The sequence below is a fragment of the Polyodon spathula genome, chromosome 6 (assembly GCF_017654505.1).
Source record: "Polyodon spathula isolate WHYD16114869_AA chromosome 6, ASM1765450v1, whole genome shotgun sequence".
Classification (NCBI taxonomy): Eukaryota; Metazoa; Chordata; class Actinopteri; order Acipenseriformes; family Polyodontidae; genus Polyodon; species Polyodon spathula.
The window spans coordinates 74,182,504-74,203,795 of record NC_054539.1 but is presented as its reverse complement, the minus strand read 5'-3'; the positions used below and the strand labels follow the sequence as shown (position 1 = coordinate 74,203,795).

The 21,292-nt window shown below is 38.6% G+C and overlaps 1 protein-coding gene across 6 annotated transcripts in view; it reads left to right on the top strand.

Annotated features, from left to right (window-relative positions):
* The first annotated feature begins 377 nt into the window (after window positions 1-377).
* The window catches only part of LOC121317616 (unconventional myosin-VI-like), a 70,172-nt gene continuing 49,257 nt past the window's right edge, over window positions 378-21,292 (top strand). For all 6 annotated transcript variants that reach the window (XM_041253741.1, XM_041253740.1, XM_041253739.1 and 3 more), the window contains exons 1-2: window positions 378-503; window positions 20,007-20,149. In XM_041253741.1, the coding sequence (XP_041109675.1) occupies window positions 20,033-20,149 (117 nt within the window). In that variant the 5' untranslated portion in view covers window positions 378-503; window positions 20,007-20,032. The remainder of the gene's footprint in view (window positions 504-20,006; window positions 20,150-21,292) is intronic.

Here is a 21,292-nt window from a genome sequence, read left to right as displayed (position 1 = left end):
AGGACTTTCAGCCACCTGACAAATGTGTCTCAGTACAACAGCACACCTACAACCGTATCACTGTGCTCGTAAAGGAACCATTACTTTGAAACTTAATTTAAAAGTTGGTACAGTATGAGGGTTAAATGAGATATCATCCATAAAGAAAAAAGGTTGAAGCATAACTGTATTATAAACATGTATTAATGTAAGTAAAAACAGAAATGTTCTGGTCATTCGTTTGTAAATCAGGGATTTGCCAAATCTCATCCTGGCCCATTGTATTTCCGCCAGGAGTTGCTCAGGCGCTTTGAAGCGCCCTCCTCGGCCCCGCAGTGCTCCTACTCTGTGACGTCATTGTAAAGTGTTTCCCTGGACTACGCCACGAAAAGCTCTAGCAGCAGGAAGAGGAGCAGCGGGGAGAGCACAGCTAGTATCTGCCGCAGGGAATCTCGCTTGCAAAACCCGAAATCTCTTTAATAAACGACAAGAAACACTCGGAGTGCAGTTTGCAAGCGCACGTAGTAAGTAACCTCTCCATGCACTTTAATGTCGGTTGGATGTCGGTTATTATTTCGGTGTTTTCATGTTATTGCTACTCCAGCTTTGAAAATACAAAGTATATAAGGGAGGGCTCGCCGGTAATGCAGTGCTAATGGTAATGGAGGCTGCCAAATGCAGGATGAGGCTGTAACCTTATTTGTTATACTTTCAGTACGAATAATCATATATGGAATAAACATCGCCCAGGAAGTTTGGAATACGTAACGTTTACTTTAGTTTAGCCGGATACTGTATCAGTGGTTTTCTGTCATACAGACAGTGTTGCATGGATGGTGTATGGAACACACTTAATTATTTACAATATTGTTCGGCAGGCAGCGAATAACATCAATGCAAAACGAATTTTATAAGTTACTCAAACTACACTACGGTATAGTGTGAACCTTGTTAGACTACGGGTTTGAATAATAATAATAATAATAATAATAATAATAAAAATAAACATAAACGAAGAGGAATCGTTTAAATAGCCACCGAGTTTACAGTTTCACCTGTGTGCAGATTGTGAGGGGAATGTGAGGTTAACATTTTTGGAAACGTTTCATGGAGATTTACAAAACGATTTGCAGATTGTGAATAAAGGCAGAACGAGGGTAAATAACAGTTCAGACCAACAGAGGTAATGAACAAAAAAAAAATATACAGCTGACCTTAAATTTGCCACAAAAAGGCTGCAGTAGGATTAAGTGCAGTGCAGAGGGAGATTTGAGGAGCAAAGGTTATGGTTTGGAGAGTCTGCCTCTCTGTGCACCTCTGAATTCGCACGGAGTCATGACTGTGTAAAAGCAGCTCTGAAGTGTTGCCCAAAATATATCACTCAATAAATACAGAGGTACTGAGTCCAAGAAAAACCACCCACACAGTAAATATAATCCAAAATGCAAAGTGCAGGGTAGGTGTTAGAAATGTACCAAGTCATTAAATGTACAGTACGAGGGGTGTGGAATTGTAATGCAGATGGTATTTCCTTCATACACACAATGACATGTATTGTGTAGCAGTGCTCAAAACACAAGCCTCTACCCAGACCCTTAACCTTTGCACTGTGCTCCCACATTATACAGGGGTTTGCAATACAGTTGTATGATTGGAGTGCTGAAATAATAAGTTTGAATGAAAGTGGTTTATAAAAAAATTCTTTTTGTGTCCTGTAGAACGTTTTGTTAAGTGAAGGACAGGTAGAACCCAGTTAACCTTGTCAGATACTCGGTGCAGGAGAACACTTTAGCTATTTTGAAAAGTTATTAAAAAAGTCACCCATCCAAGTTTGTTTTAGATTCATTTATCCAAGACAGGTGATCAAGTCTAAGAGAAACTTGAGCAGAAACTAGTGCAGGTGTTGAATTGCATACAGCAGGTACTGTAGAGCCTGCACATGAGCCAACGTTGGGTTATAATGTAGTAATTTGATAAAGTGCAATATAAAAAGCTAATCTCCTCACAGACAGTGACTGGGATTTGACTGCAGAAAGATGAGTGCTGTGTGTAATGATTTACTTTGATTCAGTGATGTGTCCAGGAACTTGTTGTATACTATTTGGTCATGATAATGTACAGGTTATACTACTGTTATTTGTGTAGATGCTTACAATACAGATGACAGGGTTTTAAATCTGTCAATCGGTACTACAATATAGCAAAGGCTATTCTGAACTGCATTCTGGGAGAACATGTCTTTGTATAGTATTACAGGAGAAACAAGATACTGTACTAACAAGGAAGCAAACAGAAAGAACTGCCTTTCCACAGGACCTTTCGGGAATCTGCCAGCTCAGTCCATTTTGTAATACCACAGACCCTAACAGAGGAACACTCTTTGATTTTAATGTTTGTCTGCTGTAGTTGTTAAGAGTCCTGTTTGAATGTGAAAGCCAGCCCTTTAGCTGTAGGCTAATGTGTAGGTGTGTGTGTGTGATTGGCAGAAAAACAGCTTTGGGATACAGGTACAGTGTTGTGCTTGCAATCGGAGAACTCTCTTCTGTGTTTCTGATGCAGACATCAAGCAGACCGAGCTTTTCACCTGGATGAGATAGTCATGGAAGTATTCATTGTGGCACAGAAGATTTCCCTTTCAACTTGTGTAGAACATTTTGAAGCAAAATAACACAATGGTCTGTGCTTCAGGACACGTTTCTTACACTGGATACATTACAATGGCAGAGTTCACTGTAGGGCTCTCTGGGAATGGACAGCAACACTTTGGATCCTTTGTGAAAGGACTTGCTTTATTTGTGGAGTGGAGTGGGGGGGGCCTGATGCAGTCAGACTGTCATGAAAGTTAAGTCATGTAAGGTGTGGCTTCATCTGTACATTGATACTACTCCTCTGGTGTATTCAGCTGTAACAAAGTAGCGACTACTTTGGTTGTATAGTGGGGGTGTATAGGGCTAATATGCCAAACACTGTGGGTATGTATCTTTGCAACCCATTGGGCTGAGGAGCTAAAACTGGATGCTTCCATTTCTCATGAATACCCTTCTGAGTAAATGTAATGAATTAACAGTCTGTGACCTGCCAGCACCCAATGTTCTTGATTATGGCCCACTAGAGATGGAATGTCCCTATTATAATTTCATACACTGTATAGTTAAGTTCTAATGAACTGTTGAAATGTCACACCGTAACATTTTCTATCTGAAAACACTTATGGGGTGGAAATAAAAAAATAAAATAAAATAAGAACTCAGAACTACAAAAATTCTTGTCAACACACTCTGGGCAATAAATGGGATTCTGGTGAGAATGAGGACACCCCCACTTCAGAGATCGAGACATGCCTGTGAGTCTGTGACCTACATTTTAAAGGCAATGGCACCAGTTTGGCAGAGCTATTGAAAGCTAGTGTATTAATTCTGACAGTGCTTTTTGATCCCTGCTGAGGTGGATAGTGGTGCAAGTCTTGCTGGTTCGCTGTCTGTAATTGATTGCCTTTAACTCGTACTGCACCAGTTGAATACTGTCAGCGTTTCTGTTCTGTGATTTTTGGGAAGGTTGCTTTGAACCCTGCACGGTTTGTGGAGATATGAAGAGATACTATATGTACTATTTTAATTCTGTGATAATTGTCCGGAATCAACGCCAATGCAAAATAAACCACAATCACAATTTGGCAATCGAGCAATACCGTGAACAGGAGCAATATTCAGGACATGACTGTTAAAAACATTCCCTGTACCATACTAAAACCTGTCAGTGATTGGGGGTAAAACCTGAATCCATGTGCAATAGCGCTTTAATTCAGCGCAGTAGTTTCAGCGGTCCAAAAAAAAAAAAATAAAAAAAATAAAAAGTTCCCTTGTTGAATTGTGGTTCATGTGGTAAACCTCAGAAGCCCATTGCTGTTTGCCTGTAGCATTAGAAATGGTGTCACTTTGTTACAATATGCCAGAAGTAATAATGAAATCAAGAAGAAAAACACATGCAAACAACCGATGAACTGATAGCTTTACAGATCTGTCACCACTTTGATCTAATTGTTTAATTACTACTGTGGCCTAGAATTAACTCTGTGAAATATGATGGATGTAGATACTAGCCTTGTGGAAGGGCAGTAGACCTGCCCCTGTAAATGTGTGTGTGTGGGAATGTAAGGTTGGCAGGGACAGGGTTAAATCTGTCCCTGCCAGCAATCACAGGTACGGCCATTCCCCAATTAGGTAATTGGTGCTAATTGGGGAGTGGCCACATACATCAAAGGAGCCAGCAATGTGTTCTGTTGGAGGGAGTTTTTTGATCTGTTTGTTGTTGTTTGACTACAGCTGTTCAATGAGGGCGAATGCCTGGCCTGACAGCAGTTTCGTGTGTACCTTTGTTTTGGCCCTTGTATCTGTTTATTTGTTCCTGTGTTTTGTTTGTTTGTTTTTGTTCATAAATGTGTGCAACAGCACTAAACTGCAGCTTCTGTCTCAGAGTGTCAAATTGCTGCTGGTAACGTCTTGGGCCGTGACGCTGTGCTGTCACAAGCCTATACCCCCTATAACCCTGTGACCGTGGTCTAAGGTAAGTCTCAGATAATTGAGCTGTCCTTGTAATATCTGCTGAAACCCACAAGTGATGTTATTGTACTGCGCTCCCAAAGGAAAGGACTCATTAATTCAATAAATTTCTGGTTTAGCACAGGGTACGCATTGAGACTATTATTCAACAAGCTCCCACGGGGCTGTTTATATTAAAATGCTTTATTCAAATACGAATGGAGGAGTGCAGCAGTATACAATGCTGTGTTTATTTGCACTGTAGTCCGGTGCACAAACTGAAGGCAGTGTAGCCCTGTAATAATGTCCTGTATGCGTCCGGGTCGTTTCCAGAGAGAGGCAGGGGTCTCCTTACTACCTGGATATTTGCATCTAATATTAGGACAGGCAGGCTTGTCGTCTTAAAATAAAATTTAAAAGAACTGTACACAGGCAGACAAATTAATTACAAAATACCTGAGAGGTTTAGCACATGTTTTCTATATGTCAGTCACTTTCGTCCACACAAGAGTTCAAACTTTATGAGCCATTCCTGAGAACTGTCTTTGTGCAGGTGTCCAATGAATAAGTTAGACAATCATTTCCCATGAGATCATTGATAAATGCATCTGGTCTACAGTACATATTTTTGCCAAGCTTCTTTTTAGTAAATCCTTTTCACTCTTAAAATGTGCCTTTGGCAAAGCATGTTGCTTTATGCACAGTACTGTAGTATATTACTACAGGTGTGCAAGCTGCATGGGTTTTAGTTTTTCTATCCTGTGAACTTCAGTCAAGAAAATAGTCTGTCAATGAGCAGGGTAACCTACAATTAATTTGTCATCTGATTGGTCATAAAAATGTGTGTGTTAGGACTCCAGATTATTTAAAAACGCACACACTCACAAAACCGTTAATGGAAAAACATAAGCACTGTTTGTGTTTGTGAAAGTATATTACATTCAGTTTATAGAACCAATCATCCAGAAAAGTCTCTGTTTAAAGATTCCCTTCTTCCTTAATCCTGTCTTCACTGGTTTAGGTACAGGTCTGTTCTATTATTACAATTACTTCAGATCTAACCTTTGTCCTCAATTCAGGCGTGAGCCCTGTCCATTCTGCCATTTTCTGACTGCTGTTGCAGGCTTTCAGTTACTCTCAATTAACTGTATGAGCAAATATATGCCATGTTGCTGTTCAGTGTGTGGTGAACCTAAAAAACGAATTGCTGCATCAGTAAAAACGAGCGACACCTGTTTGTTTTTCTGTTTACAATCTGTTGTTGGGGACCTAGGAGTAGCAGATGCATGCACGCCTCTGAAGATATTTTTAGACAGAATTCTGAGGAAGGCAGCTGAATTTGCTTCGTTGATAGGTTCGTTGATCAGGTTAGAGGTAGCAGGACTACAGTGTGAGGCAGGCAACCTGAATAAAGGAAAGAAGAAAACAATAAGGTAATACAAGCTAAATGCAGTCTACCACCCTCCAGTCTGTGAATCCAAGTTTTGGTTTACTCAGACCCAAAGTACAGTATGCAAGTTTTAAATGTAAATGCTTGTCTACAGGTTGGTATGGTTTACTGCCCACAATGTATTGTTTTTTTTTTTTTGTTTTGTTTTTTTAACATACATAATGATATTTATCTTTAGATCCAGATATTCAGTCACATTTGTGTGTGGTCATTTCATATGCTTAAGTGATTATAAAGTTGATCCATTGTGCAATGGTCCTGAATTTTCAGCAGATACAAACATTTTGTTTGCAGTGTGAAGAATAGTGTCCTGTACTCTCCACTATTAGGATTTCCTGTTTATTACATTTTATTTTTTTTTTTTGAGAGTTGTCAACAGCTTTTTCCATATCCTCTTGTCTGTTTTTTCTTTTTTTTTTTTTTTTTTTTTTTTTTTTTTTTTTGAGATATGTAACCTTCTGACCCCTTTAATCCTGTGAATCTTCCAACGCTGTTTTGTTTCACTTCTGTTTTATCACTGATGTCAGGTTTTCTAGTTTCCATCTGTCAATCAACTTTTCTTACCCCCCCCGGAACTGTTCTTATGGGGCTCCTGTTGTCGTTCAAAAACAAATGCACACTGTCACTTTAATTATCATGCTCTGCTCAGTTCAGGGTGTATTTACATAAACCAGCTAAAGCATGATATCATTTTTTACCCTAATACAGTATACGCCATTGGTGGGAATACAAGCTTTTTGCTATTTTGTTTTTATTCAGATTTTGTTAATTTCCATTTGTATTATTAATATTCCACCTCCAAATCATCAGAGGGTGAAATAGAAAAACAGAAATGAGCCAGGCTTGTGAAACAGAAATGAGCCAGGCTTGTGAAACAGAAATGAGCCAGGCTTGTGAAACAGAAATGAGCCAGGCTTGTGAAACAGAAATGAGCCAGGCTTGTGAAACAGAAATGAGCCAGGCTTGTGAAACAGAAATGAGCCAGGCTTGTGAAACAGAAATGAGCCAGGCTTGTGAAACAGAAATGAGCCAGGCTTGTGAAACAGAAATGAGCCAGGCTTGTGAAACAGAAATGAGCCAGGCTTGTGAAACAGAAATGAGTCAGGCTTGTGAAACAGAAATGAGAAAAGCTGAATGTGCTCATCACACAAATGTTAAGCAAACACTCCCAGCTCTTTTCTTCACAAAACACTGCAATGAGAGACTTAGGGCCATGTTTACTGTTACCGGGATGGTGGGTATTTGGTTAAATGTGTTATACCTTTCTATATATTCATTCCATCAAAAGTTCTCAATTATAAATACAATATTTGAAATGTATAATTCCCACAATCAGCTGGTTTATTTGCTGCTTAATGGCAATTAATTAGACTCCCGTCCGAAATCTATTCTCAGGGTTGCATTCAATAGGCAGAGCGCTCCAGAGCGTTACGTGACCCAACATATGTGTGATAAGCAGAGATTCAAGGAATCTGTTTGCTGTGGAATAACAGAGAAAACAGATTTTCTATGATAACATGGAAAAATGCAGATTTTACAACTTGACAAATCTGACTCTGCACCTCAAAATGTTAAACCAAAACAAGTCTCAGTAACTTTATTACACAAATACAGTAGTAGTAATTACATTTAAAATATACACAAATTGCAAAACTCGCATGAAGCAACTGTTTTAATAGACAGCGATGTATTGCCTGCTATTGTGAAACTGCTCGCTCCTAACAGACTGCTCAATAACCGCTCACCTATGCTATGGGGCGCCACGAGAGAGCTCTGTTGTTGAATACACTCCAGGTGTAATTTGCAAAGCACATTTGAGTTACAGTAAATCCCTCCCAGCACACACTCCAGTGTGCTACAGTACTCAATTCAACCGTGTGTGTGTATTCTGCACATCATTCTTCTGGTAAATTACATTATCAATACTAATTAAGATTTCAAAAAAATGAAGAGAAGTATACTGAGTGATCGTTCGCGGTATGGTTGAGTTGACAGGATGAGTGCTTTATGTAAGGACTCCTTAGGGGAATAAAAACCATATACCACGAACAATCGTTCAGTATTCGGTTTATACCACAAGTATATTTAAAATAAGTAGCAATAAAATGTGCAATTTTTTTAACCTGGCAGCTCTTCACTTCCATTGTCAACAGACTATGCTTTGACTCAGATTCATTTCAACCCTGTTTTATGGCCTCTTCACAATCGTCTTTAGATAGAACGTTGAGCTCAGGCTGTCAGTTTCCATCCTCTCTGTTTCCTACCTATACCTGTTTCAATGACGGGACTACAGGCTGCTCAGGTAAGTCAGGCGTAGCAGCTCGGTAACTGACATTTCTTGACTAAACTTGCTCTCAAGGAAATCGGAGTCCAAATCAAAACAATTGAAATTGTTTCAGACATTTTAAAGTTGTTATAAAACATGTGTAGTTGGCAGTGTTGTTTGAACTATCGAAGCGCAACTCTGTCCTGAATTTCAGCTTCACTCCACTGGATTGGAATGTAAACAAAGACACATTTCAAACTAGTCCCGGTAAGCATGCTATCCCACTCATGTTATCCTGCAATAGATGTACCCACTCTTGTAGTATAAATAATTAAAAAATAGTAATGCACTTTTACTTAAATTACTGAAAACAAAAAAACAAAAATATATCAAGATATATATATATATATATATATATATATATATATATATATATATATATATATATATATATATATATATATATATATATATACATTATATCCAATAAATGCAAACAAGGAAAATGTTTGTTTTAAAACAGTGCTGTGTGTAAGATATCCTCTTTACAACCCACAGTAATGAATGTACACCAGGCTCCCCCCACCTCGGATCTAGTGTCTGAAAGGTTTGCAGTCTGTCCCATCTGGATTGTGGACATTCTGCTCCCCTGCCTCCTTTTAGGATTCCATAAAAAATATTATCACAAGTACTTAATGTAACCACTGAGATTGACATGAACAGTTGGAGCCTATTGTAGAACACCCAGTAGGTTAAATGATTTCCAGTGTCAAACTGAAGACAAAACAAAAATACCATTACATACTTCTGCATGACTACCTATGTTGTGCCATATCAGTGTACAGAAAACTGAATAGCCTTGATCCATGCTATGAGAATCTTGAGGAGATAATCAAGTGGGAGTGGGTGGAGGCCTATTCCCTTGGTATTATATGGTCATTGTGTGTCTGTCACTGAATGAAATAGCTCTTATGCCTCGTTTCCACTGCTGGCGCGGCAGGGTCAGCCTCTGTTCCTGAACTTTCTGCAAACCTGGCCATTGTCGGAAGTTCTTCACCTGCTGTAGGAGGTCCCAGAGGGATTATGGGATAGTATTGTGTTTCCTTTTTTAAAAAGCACGGACAGAAAACAACTCTACGAGCGATGGAGGCTGATGTGGAAAGGACTTTTGTGGCTATTTGTTTTCTGTGTGCTTTACACTATTGTAGACAGCGCAATAATAAGAATAAGGTACACACTGCAAATAAATCACCTGTTCTGTCCAATTGAAAGTGTGGCTGCATCACAAGCAGAACTGTTATTGCAGCATTTAAAATATAAAATCTGTAGTGTCTCCCAGCTTTCTTGAAAAGAGCTGCGTTTTTCTTTTGTATTTGTTATGATCTCATTAGTATCTAACCCTAGTAGAGTTCGGCAGTTCTGCTGAAGTGGTTTTCTCCCACTGCTAATTAAAAAAAGAAAAAAAAAAGCCACCTAGCAAACAGTTTCATCCCTGAGGGCGACAGTGAAACATAACGTCTTTAAATTGGGACTGTAGTGTAGACTGTAATTCATAGTAACACATGTAATGTACAATAAAATAAACATTTTATTTGTGTCATTGGTGTCAATTTCAGGCAGAGCCTCATGGTCGGCAAGGTAACACAGCTGAGAGAATTTTTTCCTCTGTCATCCCATTTTTTGCTGTCAGGGTCAGTTTCTCATCACACAGTACAGTAGTTTCTAATTGGTTTCTAACCCCGTGATCCCACACGCCACCTGGCATTCTGTCTTCCAACACAGCTGATGCGTGCCAATGGGTGCGTTCACAGAGATCATTCTGCGCAGAATCAGACCGATTTAACTAATGATCTTCTAAGAATGGAAACGGCGTATGTCCTTTGTGGGCAGGTTGGCTGCGCCTGGTAGCAGATAGCAAAGCTAGCCAGATAAATTGGACGTGTCCAGCCGCTGCCGATCGAGACGTCAGTGGAAACGCCCAGTTTTACGAGCCCGGCTGGCCGCACCTGCCAGTGGAAACGAGGTACTAGACTTGGGAAGCTTCTGTCCTTTAACCCTGTTCACTACAGTTTTTGAAAATGTGTAACTTTTTTGCTAGAATGCAAAGCAATCAAAGTACTTGCTAATTATTGATGCTGTTTTAGAGCAGCTTAATAACTGGGGTCTTGTCAATCTTTAACACTCATCTGCATGCAAGAATAGTCAAGTTATTCTTGGTCAGTGCCATCAAAAGGTGGCGCTTTGGACCTTTTTAACAGAGTTCAAAAAGCAACTTTCATGACTCGGGTTCACAGTTTCAGTTGTCATGTCACCATGTTTCAGAGATTTCATTCACCCTGGTAAAGGGAAAAAGCAATGACAAATCTAAATGTACATTTTCCTAAACTTCTGTAATGGTTTATTTGTTCAGTACTGTGAAAGCCAGTTAGAATAATTGCAGTAGGTAGTAATAATAATAATAATAATAATAATAATAATAACAATAAACAAAACATGGATATTGTGACTTAATTGCCTTTGCATTATTTAATACATTTAAAAAAAAAAATGTTTATTATTGATTTTATTTATTATGATTATCATTCCTGTTGATCTACTTCAAATAATTAGATATTGATAAAAGAGGGTCGTAATTATTTAAATTTGGGACTAGTTGAGATGACCTGTCAGTCTTCTGGTTTAAACAGTCAAAGCTGATTCTTATTCGTTAATTAAGAATGTCTGTTTGAAAGTCTATACAGAATTTTCTTCCAATAAAGTGGTTAGAAGTGCGACACCTGGTGGATACGAGGTGCCATGGCTTTCTCCCATGAAATTAATTGTTACCATGAAAAACCGTTGAACATTTAAGTGAACAGAAATTCCTAATTTCCTTATTCTGAAAGTCAATTGAGAAACAAGTTGTTTTTAGAATCACTTTAATAACAAATCCTGCAGACTCAAGTTTAACTGTTGTTTATGTATGTTTTCCAATAAAATTGAAAAGTTTATTGTGTTTTAATGAAGTTTAAAGTGAAAATAATTCTTAAATAATTTTCCTTGAATTATTGTATAATGTTTCTGTACACAGTAGTGCCCACTACACACATTTATAGACTTCTGATTTCACTTTTCACCCATCCCGTTTAAATCTTTCAGTCCATGTGAATTACAGGAATATCAATGGTGTTGTGCTTTTTTTGACGGTTTTAAGGATTGTCCAGTTTTGATGACTATTGTGTGACGGACACGTTTTTGACTATTATTATCTCTTTTAATAATGTGGGTTTAGTCTTTGACGTTTTACATTTGTTCGCATGCGTTAAAGCTACATTATGGCTGTAATTAATGTCTGGGTATGGTTTTTTTTTTTTTTTTTTTTTTTTTTTTAAGACACTGTTCAGCATATTTTTTATTTTTTTTGTAAGCATATTTTTCAATTTGCTTTGTATCTTTGGATGCTGGTTTCTGTCCTGGGAAAACTTGAAATATATTGTATAGGATTTTCTTTTTTTTTTACCATTTATTTATTTCCAGAAATTCACATTTGACTGAATATTTATTATTATTATTATTATTATTATTATTATTATTATTATTATTGATTTGCCAGTTGCCTTTTACCTGCTGGGTTTACAGTACAGATTAGTGTCAGGGAAAGCAGCATGTTGTAATTATAATGAATCCAGGTGTAGTCAAATTGGTTTCTTTGAATTGAACGATTGTTGTACTGCTTTAACTCCTGAGTGAATGCAGTAGTGTCCATACTGTGTGTTCCACATTGACTGTTTATAAGAAACCCATACAGATCTCAGTGAGCGTGCTCACTTCGGTCATCAGGTGTGCTTCTGTGCTGAGAGGTGCTCCTTCAAATGCTGCAGTACCCTGTTTGCACATTAAAAGCTTGTGTTGAAATTATATTGTGGAATGTAAACTGACTTGATTGGTGACAAGAGGTCTCAGAAGGTTGAGTGATGGAACAGTGCAGTAATCTTCTTTAAGAAGGTTGAAAATGTGGACCAGTATTGAGAAAGTTAGTTGCTCGACAGGGGTCATTTTATATGTTGTGTTTTATTTATAATGTGTTTTTATTTTTTAAAACTTATGAATTCAGCATTTCACACCTTTCCTCTTAGCCGTTCCAACATTACTGGGGAGTTAGTTCTAGACCCTCCACAATTTTCTGTTTAAAAAAAAAAAAAAAAAAAAGTGCCTCCTATTTTCTGTTCTGAATGCCCCTTTTGTATAATCTCCATTTGTGACCCCTGGTCCTTGTTTCTTTTTTCAGGTCGAAAAAGAATCAGGTCGCTGCATAGTGTTCTTTGTTCAAGACTGAATAGATTCAATTCTTTTAGCCTGTCTGCATATGACATGCCTTTTAAACCTGGAATAATTCTGGTCGCTCTTCTTTGCACTCTTTCTAGACCAGCAATATCCTTTTTGTAGCGAGATGACCAGAGCTGAACACAGTATTCAAGATGAGGTCTTACTAATGCATTGTACAGTTTTAACATTACTTCCCTTGATTTAAATTCAACACTTTTCACTATATATCCGAGCATCTTGTTGGCCTTTTTTATAGCTTCCCCACATTGTCTAGATGAAGACATTTCTGGTCAACAAAAACTCCTAGATCTTTTTCATAGATTCCTTCTCCAATTTCAGTATCTCCCATATGATATTTATAATGCACATTTTAATTGCCTGCGTGCAGTACCTCACACTTTTCTCTATTAAATGTCATTTGCCATGCGTCTGCCCAGTTCTGAATCTTGTCTAGATCATTTTAAATGACTTTTGCTGCTGCAACAGTGTTTGCCGCCACTCCTGTTTTTGTGTCTGCAAATTTAACAGGTTTGCTTACTATACCAGAATCTAAATCATTAATGTAGATTAGGAATAGCAGAGGACCTAATACTGATCCCTGTGGTACACCACTGGTTACCTCACTCCATGTTGAAGTTTTTCCTCTAATCAGTACTTTCTGTTTTCTATATGTTAGCCACTCCCTAACCCATGTTCTTTCATTTCCTTGAATACCTACTTCATTCAGTTTGAGAATTAATCATTTATGCAGGACTTTGTCAAAAGATTTCTGGAAATCTCAATAAACCATGTCATATGCTTTGCAATTATCCATTGTCGATGTTGCATCCTCAAAGAAATACTGTTGCTTCCACCTACAGTACTGTATAAGCAGCACCACAGTAGCTTGCCTTCCTGGTTCCTCCCACACTAGAAGCCAGAATATACTATGACAAATGACTGCTTCAATAACACAATTTGCCAAGGCACCGACTAGAGGGGAGGCATGCCTTGATTTAGTCTTTTCAAATAACAAAGACAGAATAACTAAAACAGAGGTCAGAGAACCACTAGCAAATTCAGACCACAACATGGTCACATTTGAAATATTTTTTAAAACCCCCAAAGTAATGACTAAAGCTAAGGTTTACAATTTTAGAAAAGCAAACTGTGAAGGTATGAAACAGAGACTAACAGAAGTAGATTGGAGTAAAATAGAGAAAACATCCACAGAAAAAGGATGGCTGTTCTTCAAAAATGTAGTACTAGAGGCGCAAAACAATTACATCCCTAAAGTAGACAAATCTAAATGTAAAACTAAATTGCCAAAATGGCTTAATAGATCAATTTAAAAAAATATTCAGCGAAAAAAGGCACTTTACAGAGCATTAAAAAAGGACCAAAAAGAAAGTACACAGAAAGAGTACTCAGAACTGCAAATGCAAGTCAAAAAGGAAGTTAGAAAGGGCAAGAGAGAAATAGAAATGAACATTGCTAAGGGGGCTAAAACCAATTCCAAAATGTTTTTCCAATATTAAAACAGCAAGAGAACATTCAAAGAGGAGGTTAAATGTCTAAGAGATACAAATGGCAAAATTGTAGATAAAGAAAAAAAAATAGCAAATATATTAAATGATTACTTTTCACAAGTTTTTACAAAGGAAGATACTGACAACATGCCCCACATGTCATCCAGTTCCTATCCAGTTTTAAATAACTTTAGCATAACTGAGGCAGAAGTGCTAAAGGGACTAGGAGCTCTTAAAATAAACAAATCCCCTAGGCCGGGTGAGATCCTCCCAATAGTACTCAGAGAAATGAAAGAAGTTATTTACAAACCGCTAACCAAGATCATGCAACAGTCTCTTGACACATGGTTTTAGGAAAGGGAGATCGTGTCTAACTAACCTGCTTGATTTTTTTTGAGGATGCAACATCGATAATGGATAATTGCAAAGCATATGACATGGTTTATTTAGATTTCCAGAAAGCTTTTGACAAAGTCCCGCACAAAAGATTAATTCTCAAACTAAACGCAGTAGGGATTCAAGGAAACACATGTACATGGATTAGGAAGTGGTTAACTTGTAGAAAACAGAAAATACTTATTAGAGGAGAAACCTCAGAATGGAGTGTGGTAACCAGTGGAGTACCACATGGATCAGTATTAGGTCCTCTGCTATTCCTAATCTACATTAATGATTTAGATTCTGGTATAGTAAGCAAACTTGTTAAATTTGCAGACGACACAAAAATAGGAGGAGTGGCAAACACTGTTGCAGCAGCAAAGGTCATTCAAAATGATCTAGACAAATTCAGAACTGGGCAGACACGTGGCAAATGACATTTAATAGAGAAAAGTGTAAGGTACTGCACGCAGGAAATAAAAATGCACATTATAAATATCATATGGGAGATACTGAAATTGGAGAAGGAATCTATGAAAAAGACCTAAGAGTTTTTGTTGACTCAGAAATGTCTTCATCTAGACAATGTGGGGAAGCTATAAAAAAAGGCCAACAAGATGCTTGGATACATTGTGAAAAGTGTTGAATTTAAATCAAGGGAAGTAATGTTAAAACTGTACAATGCATTAGTAAGACCTCATCTTGAATATTGTGTGCAGTTCTGGTCACCTCGCTATAAAAAAGATATTGCTGGTCTAGAAAGAGTGCAAAGAAGAGCAAATTATTCTGTGTTTAAAAGGCATGTCATATGCAGACAGGCTAAAAGAATTGAATCTGTTCAGTCTTGAGCAAAGAAGACTACGCAGCAACCTAATTCAAGCATTCAGAATTCTAAAAGGTATTGACAATGTCGACCCAAGGGACTTTTTTGACCTGAAAAAAGAAACAAGGACCAGGGGTCACAAATGGAGATTAGACAGAGGGGCGTTCAGAACAGAAAATAGGAGACGCTTTTTTACACAGAGAATCGTGAGGGTCTGGAATCAACTCCCCAATAATGTTGTTGAAGCTGACACCCTGGGATCCTTCAAGAAGCTGCTTGATGAGATTCTGGGATCAATAAGCTACTAACAAACAAAGCGAGCAAGATGGGCCAAATGGCCTCCTCTCGTTTGTAACCTTTCTTATGTTCTTATTCATGATTTATAGTTTAGCATAGTGATTGTGAATATGCTGCATGCATTGTTACAGTTAGGTCGTTCCAGTGGACTACATTCTGGGGAACAGTCTGTTTATAGTTGATGATTCATGAACCTAATAGAATGCGATGTGGAAAGGGTTCCATGGTATTTGTTGTGTGCAGACAGGCTGGCAAAATAAGAAATGTTTAACTCATGGTGAGAATCTGGTGGTATACATACCATTTTGATTCCTTTTGACCTCTTTTTTCACCATATTGGGAACAACCTAACCAAGTGGAGCTAGCAATTTTAAAGCTTGTTTCAAGGGCAGAAGAACAAAAATGAAGTCATGCAAGTGTGCTATTTACATAGGCGGTGAAGACCTTGACCTCATCCTTTAACACTGCTAGTGACGGTATAAACATCTGCTTAAAGGATAATATTAAATAGGCTATAACTACATAATAATGGTGTGGATATAATGGTGTGGAACATCTTCCTGTTGTGGTAAAATCAGTGTGAAAACACATGCAACTGCACCAGCATGAGGAATACTGTTTGATTTAGTCAGTGACAGACAGCAGGGAATAACTTCCCCACACTAGAGAAAATCAACCTTTACTGCATCTTGAAATGGATTTCCTGTTTGTTTGACCCTCATTCTTGTTCATGTTTTACTAAATTGGTACGTGTGATTTGAATAGCCTTCCAGCCTCTGCTTGTGTTGCCCTTTTAAATTCTCTCTTTTCAGCCTCGTCATTGCTTATGCAAGGATTCATGAACAGTCTGCCCTCTTGTCTGCAATAGCAGACTGGCAGTGGTTTGAAGTCTTTGCTTTAACTTATGAACCACTCCATCTGGGATAATTTTCTGCAGCCTGGTGGTTACCTTTCATTTTCACACAATATGTGATAACATGAGGCAATGAGTTTTAAAAAAAAGTTGACATCAATATTTAAAATGACATGTTGTGAGAGACAGGGATGAAGACTTGAACTCCGACAAGTCTCCACAATTGGTCTCTGCTCCAAATAACCAGTCTCTGCTTTTACTATGTAATCTCTTTACCGCAATACTAAGATTCTCTCCAGGTGCTGCAGGTATTGAAAACCCACCTGATCCCTTCAAATCCCATGTACTGTAAAGACATGGGGGCAGGTTCAGTGAACTTCACCAGATTGAAAGTGAAAATCGTCAGGAAAAATCAAGTGCAAAGGAATCATAAGGGACTTTAAAAGAGAACTGTTTTGCTAAAAAGGAAACATTCTTAGTAATTAACCTGTTTTAGTATTGAAGTATAAAAATAAGCAAAGTAAAACCAAAAGATCGTTAACATTAAGAACAGCACCAAAGGTAATATTGCTGTCTTGTGTGTTAGAGAGTGGTATGGTTCAATTCAAACACTTACACTCTTTCTTTACTCAGCATTCTTTTCTCTCAATGTTGGAACATTCTGCCTGTGTTCCAGGGTTGCCCTGGGTGACCAGGCAAATGCAGCTTAATATCTTTGTGTAAGAGGACTTTGCAGTAAAAAGATGCATAGCATTTGTACACATTTAGACAGAATTCATCAATTGGATTTTCAATCTCCCAAATTTATAACAGTTTAAGCATTTGCCGATTTTCACTGAATAAAGTACAGTGTTCCCCCTTTAAAGTGCTTTAGTCGGGAGCCATAGTTTTTTGTGTTCTGGTTTATAATGAAAATACTAGTGTTAGTGTAATGGCATTATGGGGCAAATGGCAGGCATGACAGTACTGCCTTATAACCTGTTTCGCAGTATAACCCCACCCCCCGCCTTTTTGACACAGTGAACCCCCCCCCGGGCACTGTAATTGTTCAATACAGCACTGATTTGGAACACATGACCTGGATAATTAAGCATTGGAAATCTTCCATACACAGTGCCTGTAGCTTGGGCTCAGTCCAGCAAAATGGCTTTCTGCTGTGGTTAATAATACAGCACAATGCCCCTGATACTTAAAGGCTTCAGAAACCTCTCTGATAATGTAATTGTGAAGAAATGTTTAACCAGTCTCCTGGTTGAGTAAAGCAGTTAGTTTGTTTAGGTTTGCTGTCACACATTGGTACATTATGTATAGTACTGCTCCAACTATAGCAGCTTTTGGTAGCTACAGTGTAGAAGTTTTTATTGTAATACATTGTAGGAATTTTTCAATATGGATTATAAAATAAATGTAAAAAATGCAATCTTAAACGGCTGTACACCAATTATTTCATGGAAAGGAACTACAAACAATGTAATTTCCCTTTCTGTGTTAAGTGTATAAATTGTGTCTGATTTCAGGTTTTTTTCAAGAGCTTGAACAATTTCCAACTCTTTGTAATGAGAAACAGCGGCAGATTTTGCAGTTTGTTTACATGCCATTTTGTAGTGATGAGGTGCCCTTGTGGAAATCGGAATATAAAACAGTTTATGATGTGGCGGCAGTTCTGGAAATACTGTAACAAGGTGATTGTGGGTGTGCACGAGCAGTGAATACTGTAACAAGGTGATTGTGGATGTGGCCGTGCACGAGCAGTGAATACTGTAACGAGGTGATTGTGGATGTGGCCGTGCACGAGCAGTGAATACTGTAACGAGGTGATTGTGGATGTGGCCGTGCACGAGCAGTGAATACTGTAACGAGGTGATTGTGGATGTGGCCGTGCACGAGCAGTGAATACTGTAACGAGGTGATTGTGGATGTGGCCGTGCACGAGCAGTGAATACTGTAACGAGGTGATTGTGGATGTGGGAGTGCACGAGCAGTGAATACTGTAACAAGGTGATTGTGGATGTGGGCGTGCACGAGCAGTGAATACTGTAACAAGGTGATTGTGGGAGTGCACGAGCAGTGAATACTGTAACAAGGTGATTGTGGGAGTGCACGAGCAGTGAATACTGTAACAAGGTGATTGTGGGAGTGCACGAGCAGTGAATACTGTAACAAGGTGATTGTGGATGTGGCCGTGCACGAGCAGTGAATACTGTAACAAGGTAATTGTGGATGTGCACGAGCAGTGAATACTGTAACGAGGTGATTGTGGATGTGGGAGTGCACGAGCAGTGAATACTGTAACAAGGTGATTGTGGATGTGTGCACGAGCAGTGAATACTGTAACAAGGTGATTGTGGGTGTGGCGTGCACGAGCAGTGAATACTGTAACGAGGTGATTGTGGATGTGGGAGTGCACGAGCAGTGAATACTGTAACAAGGTGATTGTGGATGTGGGCGTGCACGAGCAGTGAATACTGTAACAAGGTGATTGTGGATGTGGCCGTGCACGAGCAGTGAATACTGTAACAAGGTAATTGTGGATGTGCACGAGCAGTGAATACTGTAACGAGGTGATTGTGGATGTGGGCGTGCACGAGCAGTGAATACTGTAACGAGGTGACTGTGGATGTGGGCGTGCACGAGCAGTGAATACTGTATCGAGGTGACTGTGGATGTGGGTGTGCACGAGCAGTGAATACTGTATCGAGGTGACTGTGGATGTGGGCGTGCACGAGCAGTGAATACTGTAACGAGGTGATTGTGGATGTGGGCGTGCACGAGCGTGAATACTGTAACGAGGTGATTGTGGATATGGGGATGTCCAAGGGGGTGGGGAATGTCTTTCATTGAAGCTTTAGTAGAAGTACTGTAACATGTCTCAGTAGTGCAGATTACAGGCCCTGGGAGGAGTCGGTACCTTATGCCAACACAGTGTGTAGGTCATGAAATCCCATTCATGTTGTTTTGTTATGTACAATACAGTAGGGATAGAAAAAAAAAAAATCTATATTTGTTCTTGCTTGGTTGCATTCCTCACTTAACAAGAATACATATGTTGAAGCACTTAAAGGTACAGTACATGTGACACAATTCAATGTATTGATTCAGTGAACCCTGTTCACAAGGCTGAGTTCTAGCAAGGGCTATGTTCTTGGAATGGCTCGCCTAAATTTCAATAAACTTTGCATTTCAAATTGAAGTCAACACACTGTGCATATAGGTCATGGCACATCCATCTGTATAGTCTGTAGGCTTGTCTCTTTACCAATATATCTGCAACTACTGTTTGTGTATCAATTTACATTGCTATTTTTGAACTAAAATAGGTTTGCTTCTAGCTCACAGTGATCTACTTAACTAATGCTTTTTGGAGTGTGATTGGTTAAGATATATCTTGGAAACCAATAGCATGAAGCTGATCAAACTTTGATTGGACATTCTCCACAATAAGGTACTGAATATATTGTTGATGTAGATGACTGAAAGACTCAAGAGTGCACATTCCTAGAATGTCTTATTCACTGCATATCTGTCTTTCCTGGAGATATTTATCTATTTCTCGTCTATTTTTCAAAGCAGTAATCAGTAATGTGCGCAATCCTGTTTCCTTCTCTCTAGGGGTCCCAGTACAGCTGTTTCCAGCGATGGAGGATGGCAAGCCAGTGTGGGCGCCCCACCCAGTTGATGGGTTTCAGCTGGGCATTATTGTAGACATTGGTGCCGACTCCTTAACAATTGAGCCGCTGAAACAGAAGGGCAAGGTAAGTGTCAGCTTTACTTTAATACAGAGAGGTCAGGCATCCAGGCTTTCTGAACTTTAAAGCTCAGTACTGGGTCCTGCTGTTGCTCCCGTTATCCAATGCTAACAGTGTGGAGATGTATTTAAAGATATAGATTGAGGGGCTGTGTGGTGCACAGGCCTGTCCCATCCATATTCAACTCTGTTCCAGTGACTTTCTCGGTAAAAAACGTTCAGTACAAGCTCATTAACAATGGTGTACTGGGCCTATTTAAATCCCATAATAAACGAGTGTTCTTACTTGCTATCCTTACTGTACCTCTTCCAAACCATGATACCAATGCAGGATAGTAGTGGTCTCTCAGAGCAGCAGCGTAGTTAATCCTTCGCCTTTTAATTCAATTGTAGATCTCTTCACTTTAAGTTGTCAATTCCTCCACCCACACAGACAATGTTTTTTTTTTTTTTTTTTTTTTTTTTTTTATATATTCTAAGCAGCCACAATACGAAGCAGCTCAGAGTTCAATCTTTCTTCTGATTAAAACAAATAACTCCTCTGCCCAGCTGTGGCTTCTTCCTGGCAAGACAGGAAACACACTGCATGTTAAAGTTCTGTAGACATAAGGGTTGTGAGAAAAAGGTTAAAAAAATAAATAATACATTGCACACACTGTCTTACAGTTGCCAGATCCTAACTTCTACTGTATTTTGCAATATATCAAAGGTGCATCCCACCATTTCATTTGAGATCGGCAGAGTCGTCAGGCTCTGATAAAGTCGGCACTTGGTTCAAAACTGTACAAAGTACTGATTCTTCACGAGGAACAAAAGTGATTAACTAACTTCCCTGAAGGAATTTGTTGCCGTAATTATGTATCCATCTAGATGAATGTAAACCACTTGCAGGCTTTCTAGATCTGTCCTGCTGACTCTACACCCTATTAAGTGTTATAGCAGGTGTTTTGTGTTTTTATTTTATTTTTTGTCAAACTTAAGTGATAATGCTACTTTTTGTTGTTAACTAATTTTGTTTGCTAAAGTCAAATGAAATGTGCTGAATAATGTTACGTTAACATAATGCATTACATACTGCATTGTAGGTTTCTAAAAATGGACAAATTGAAAAGTGTGACATTATGAAATACTCTACTACTGTTATGGCTTC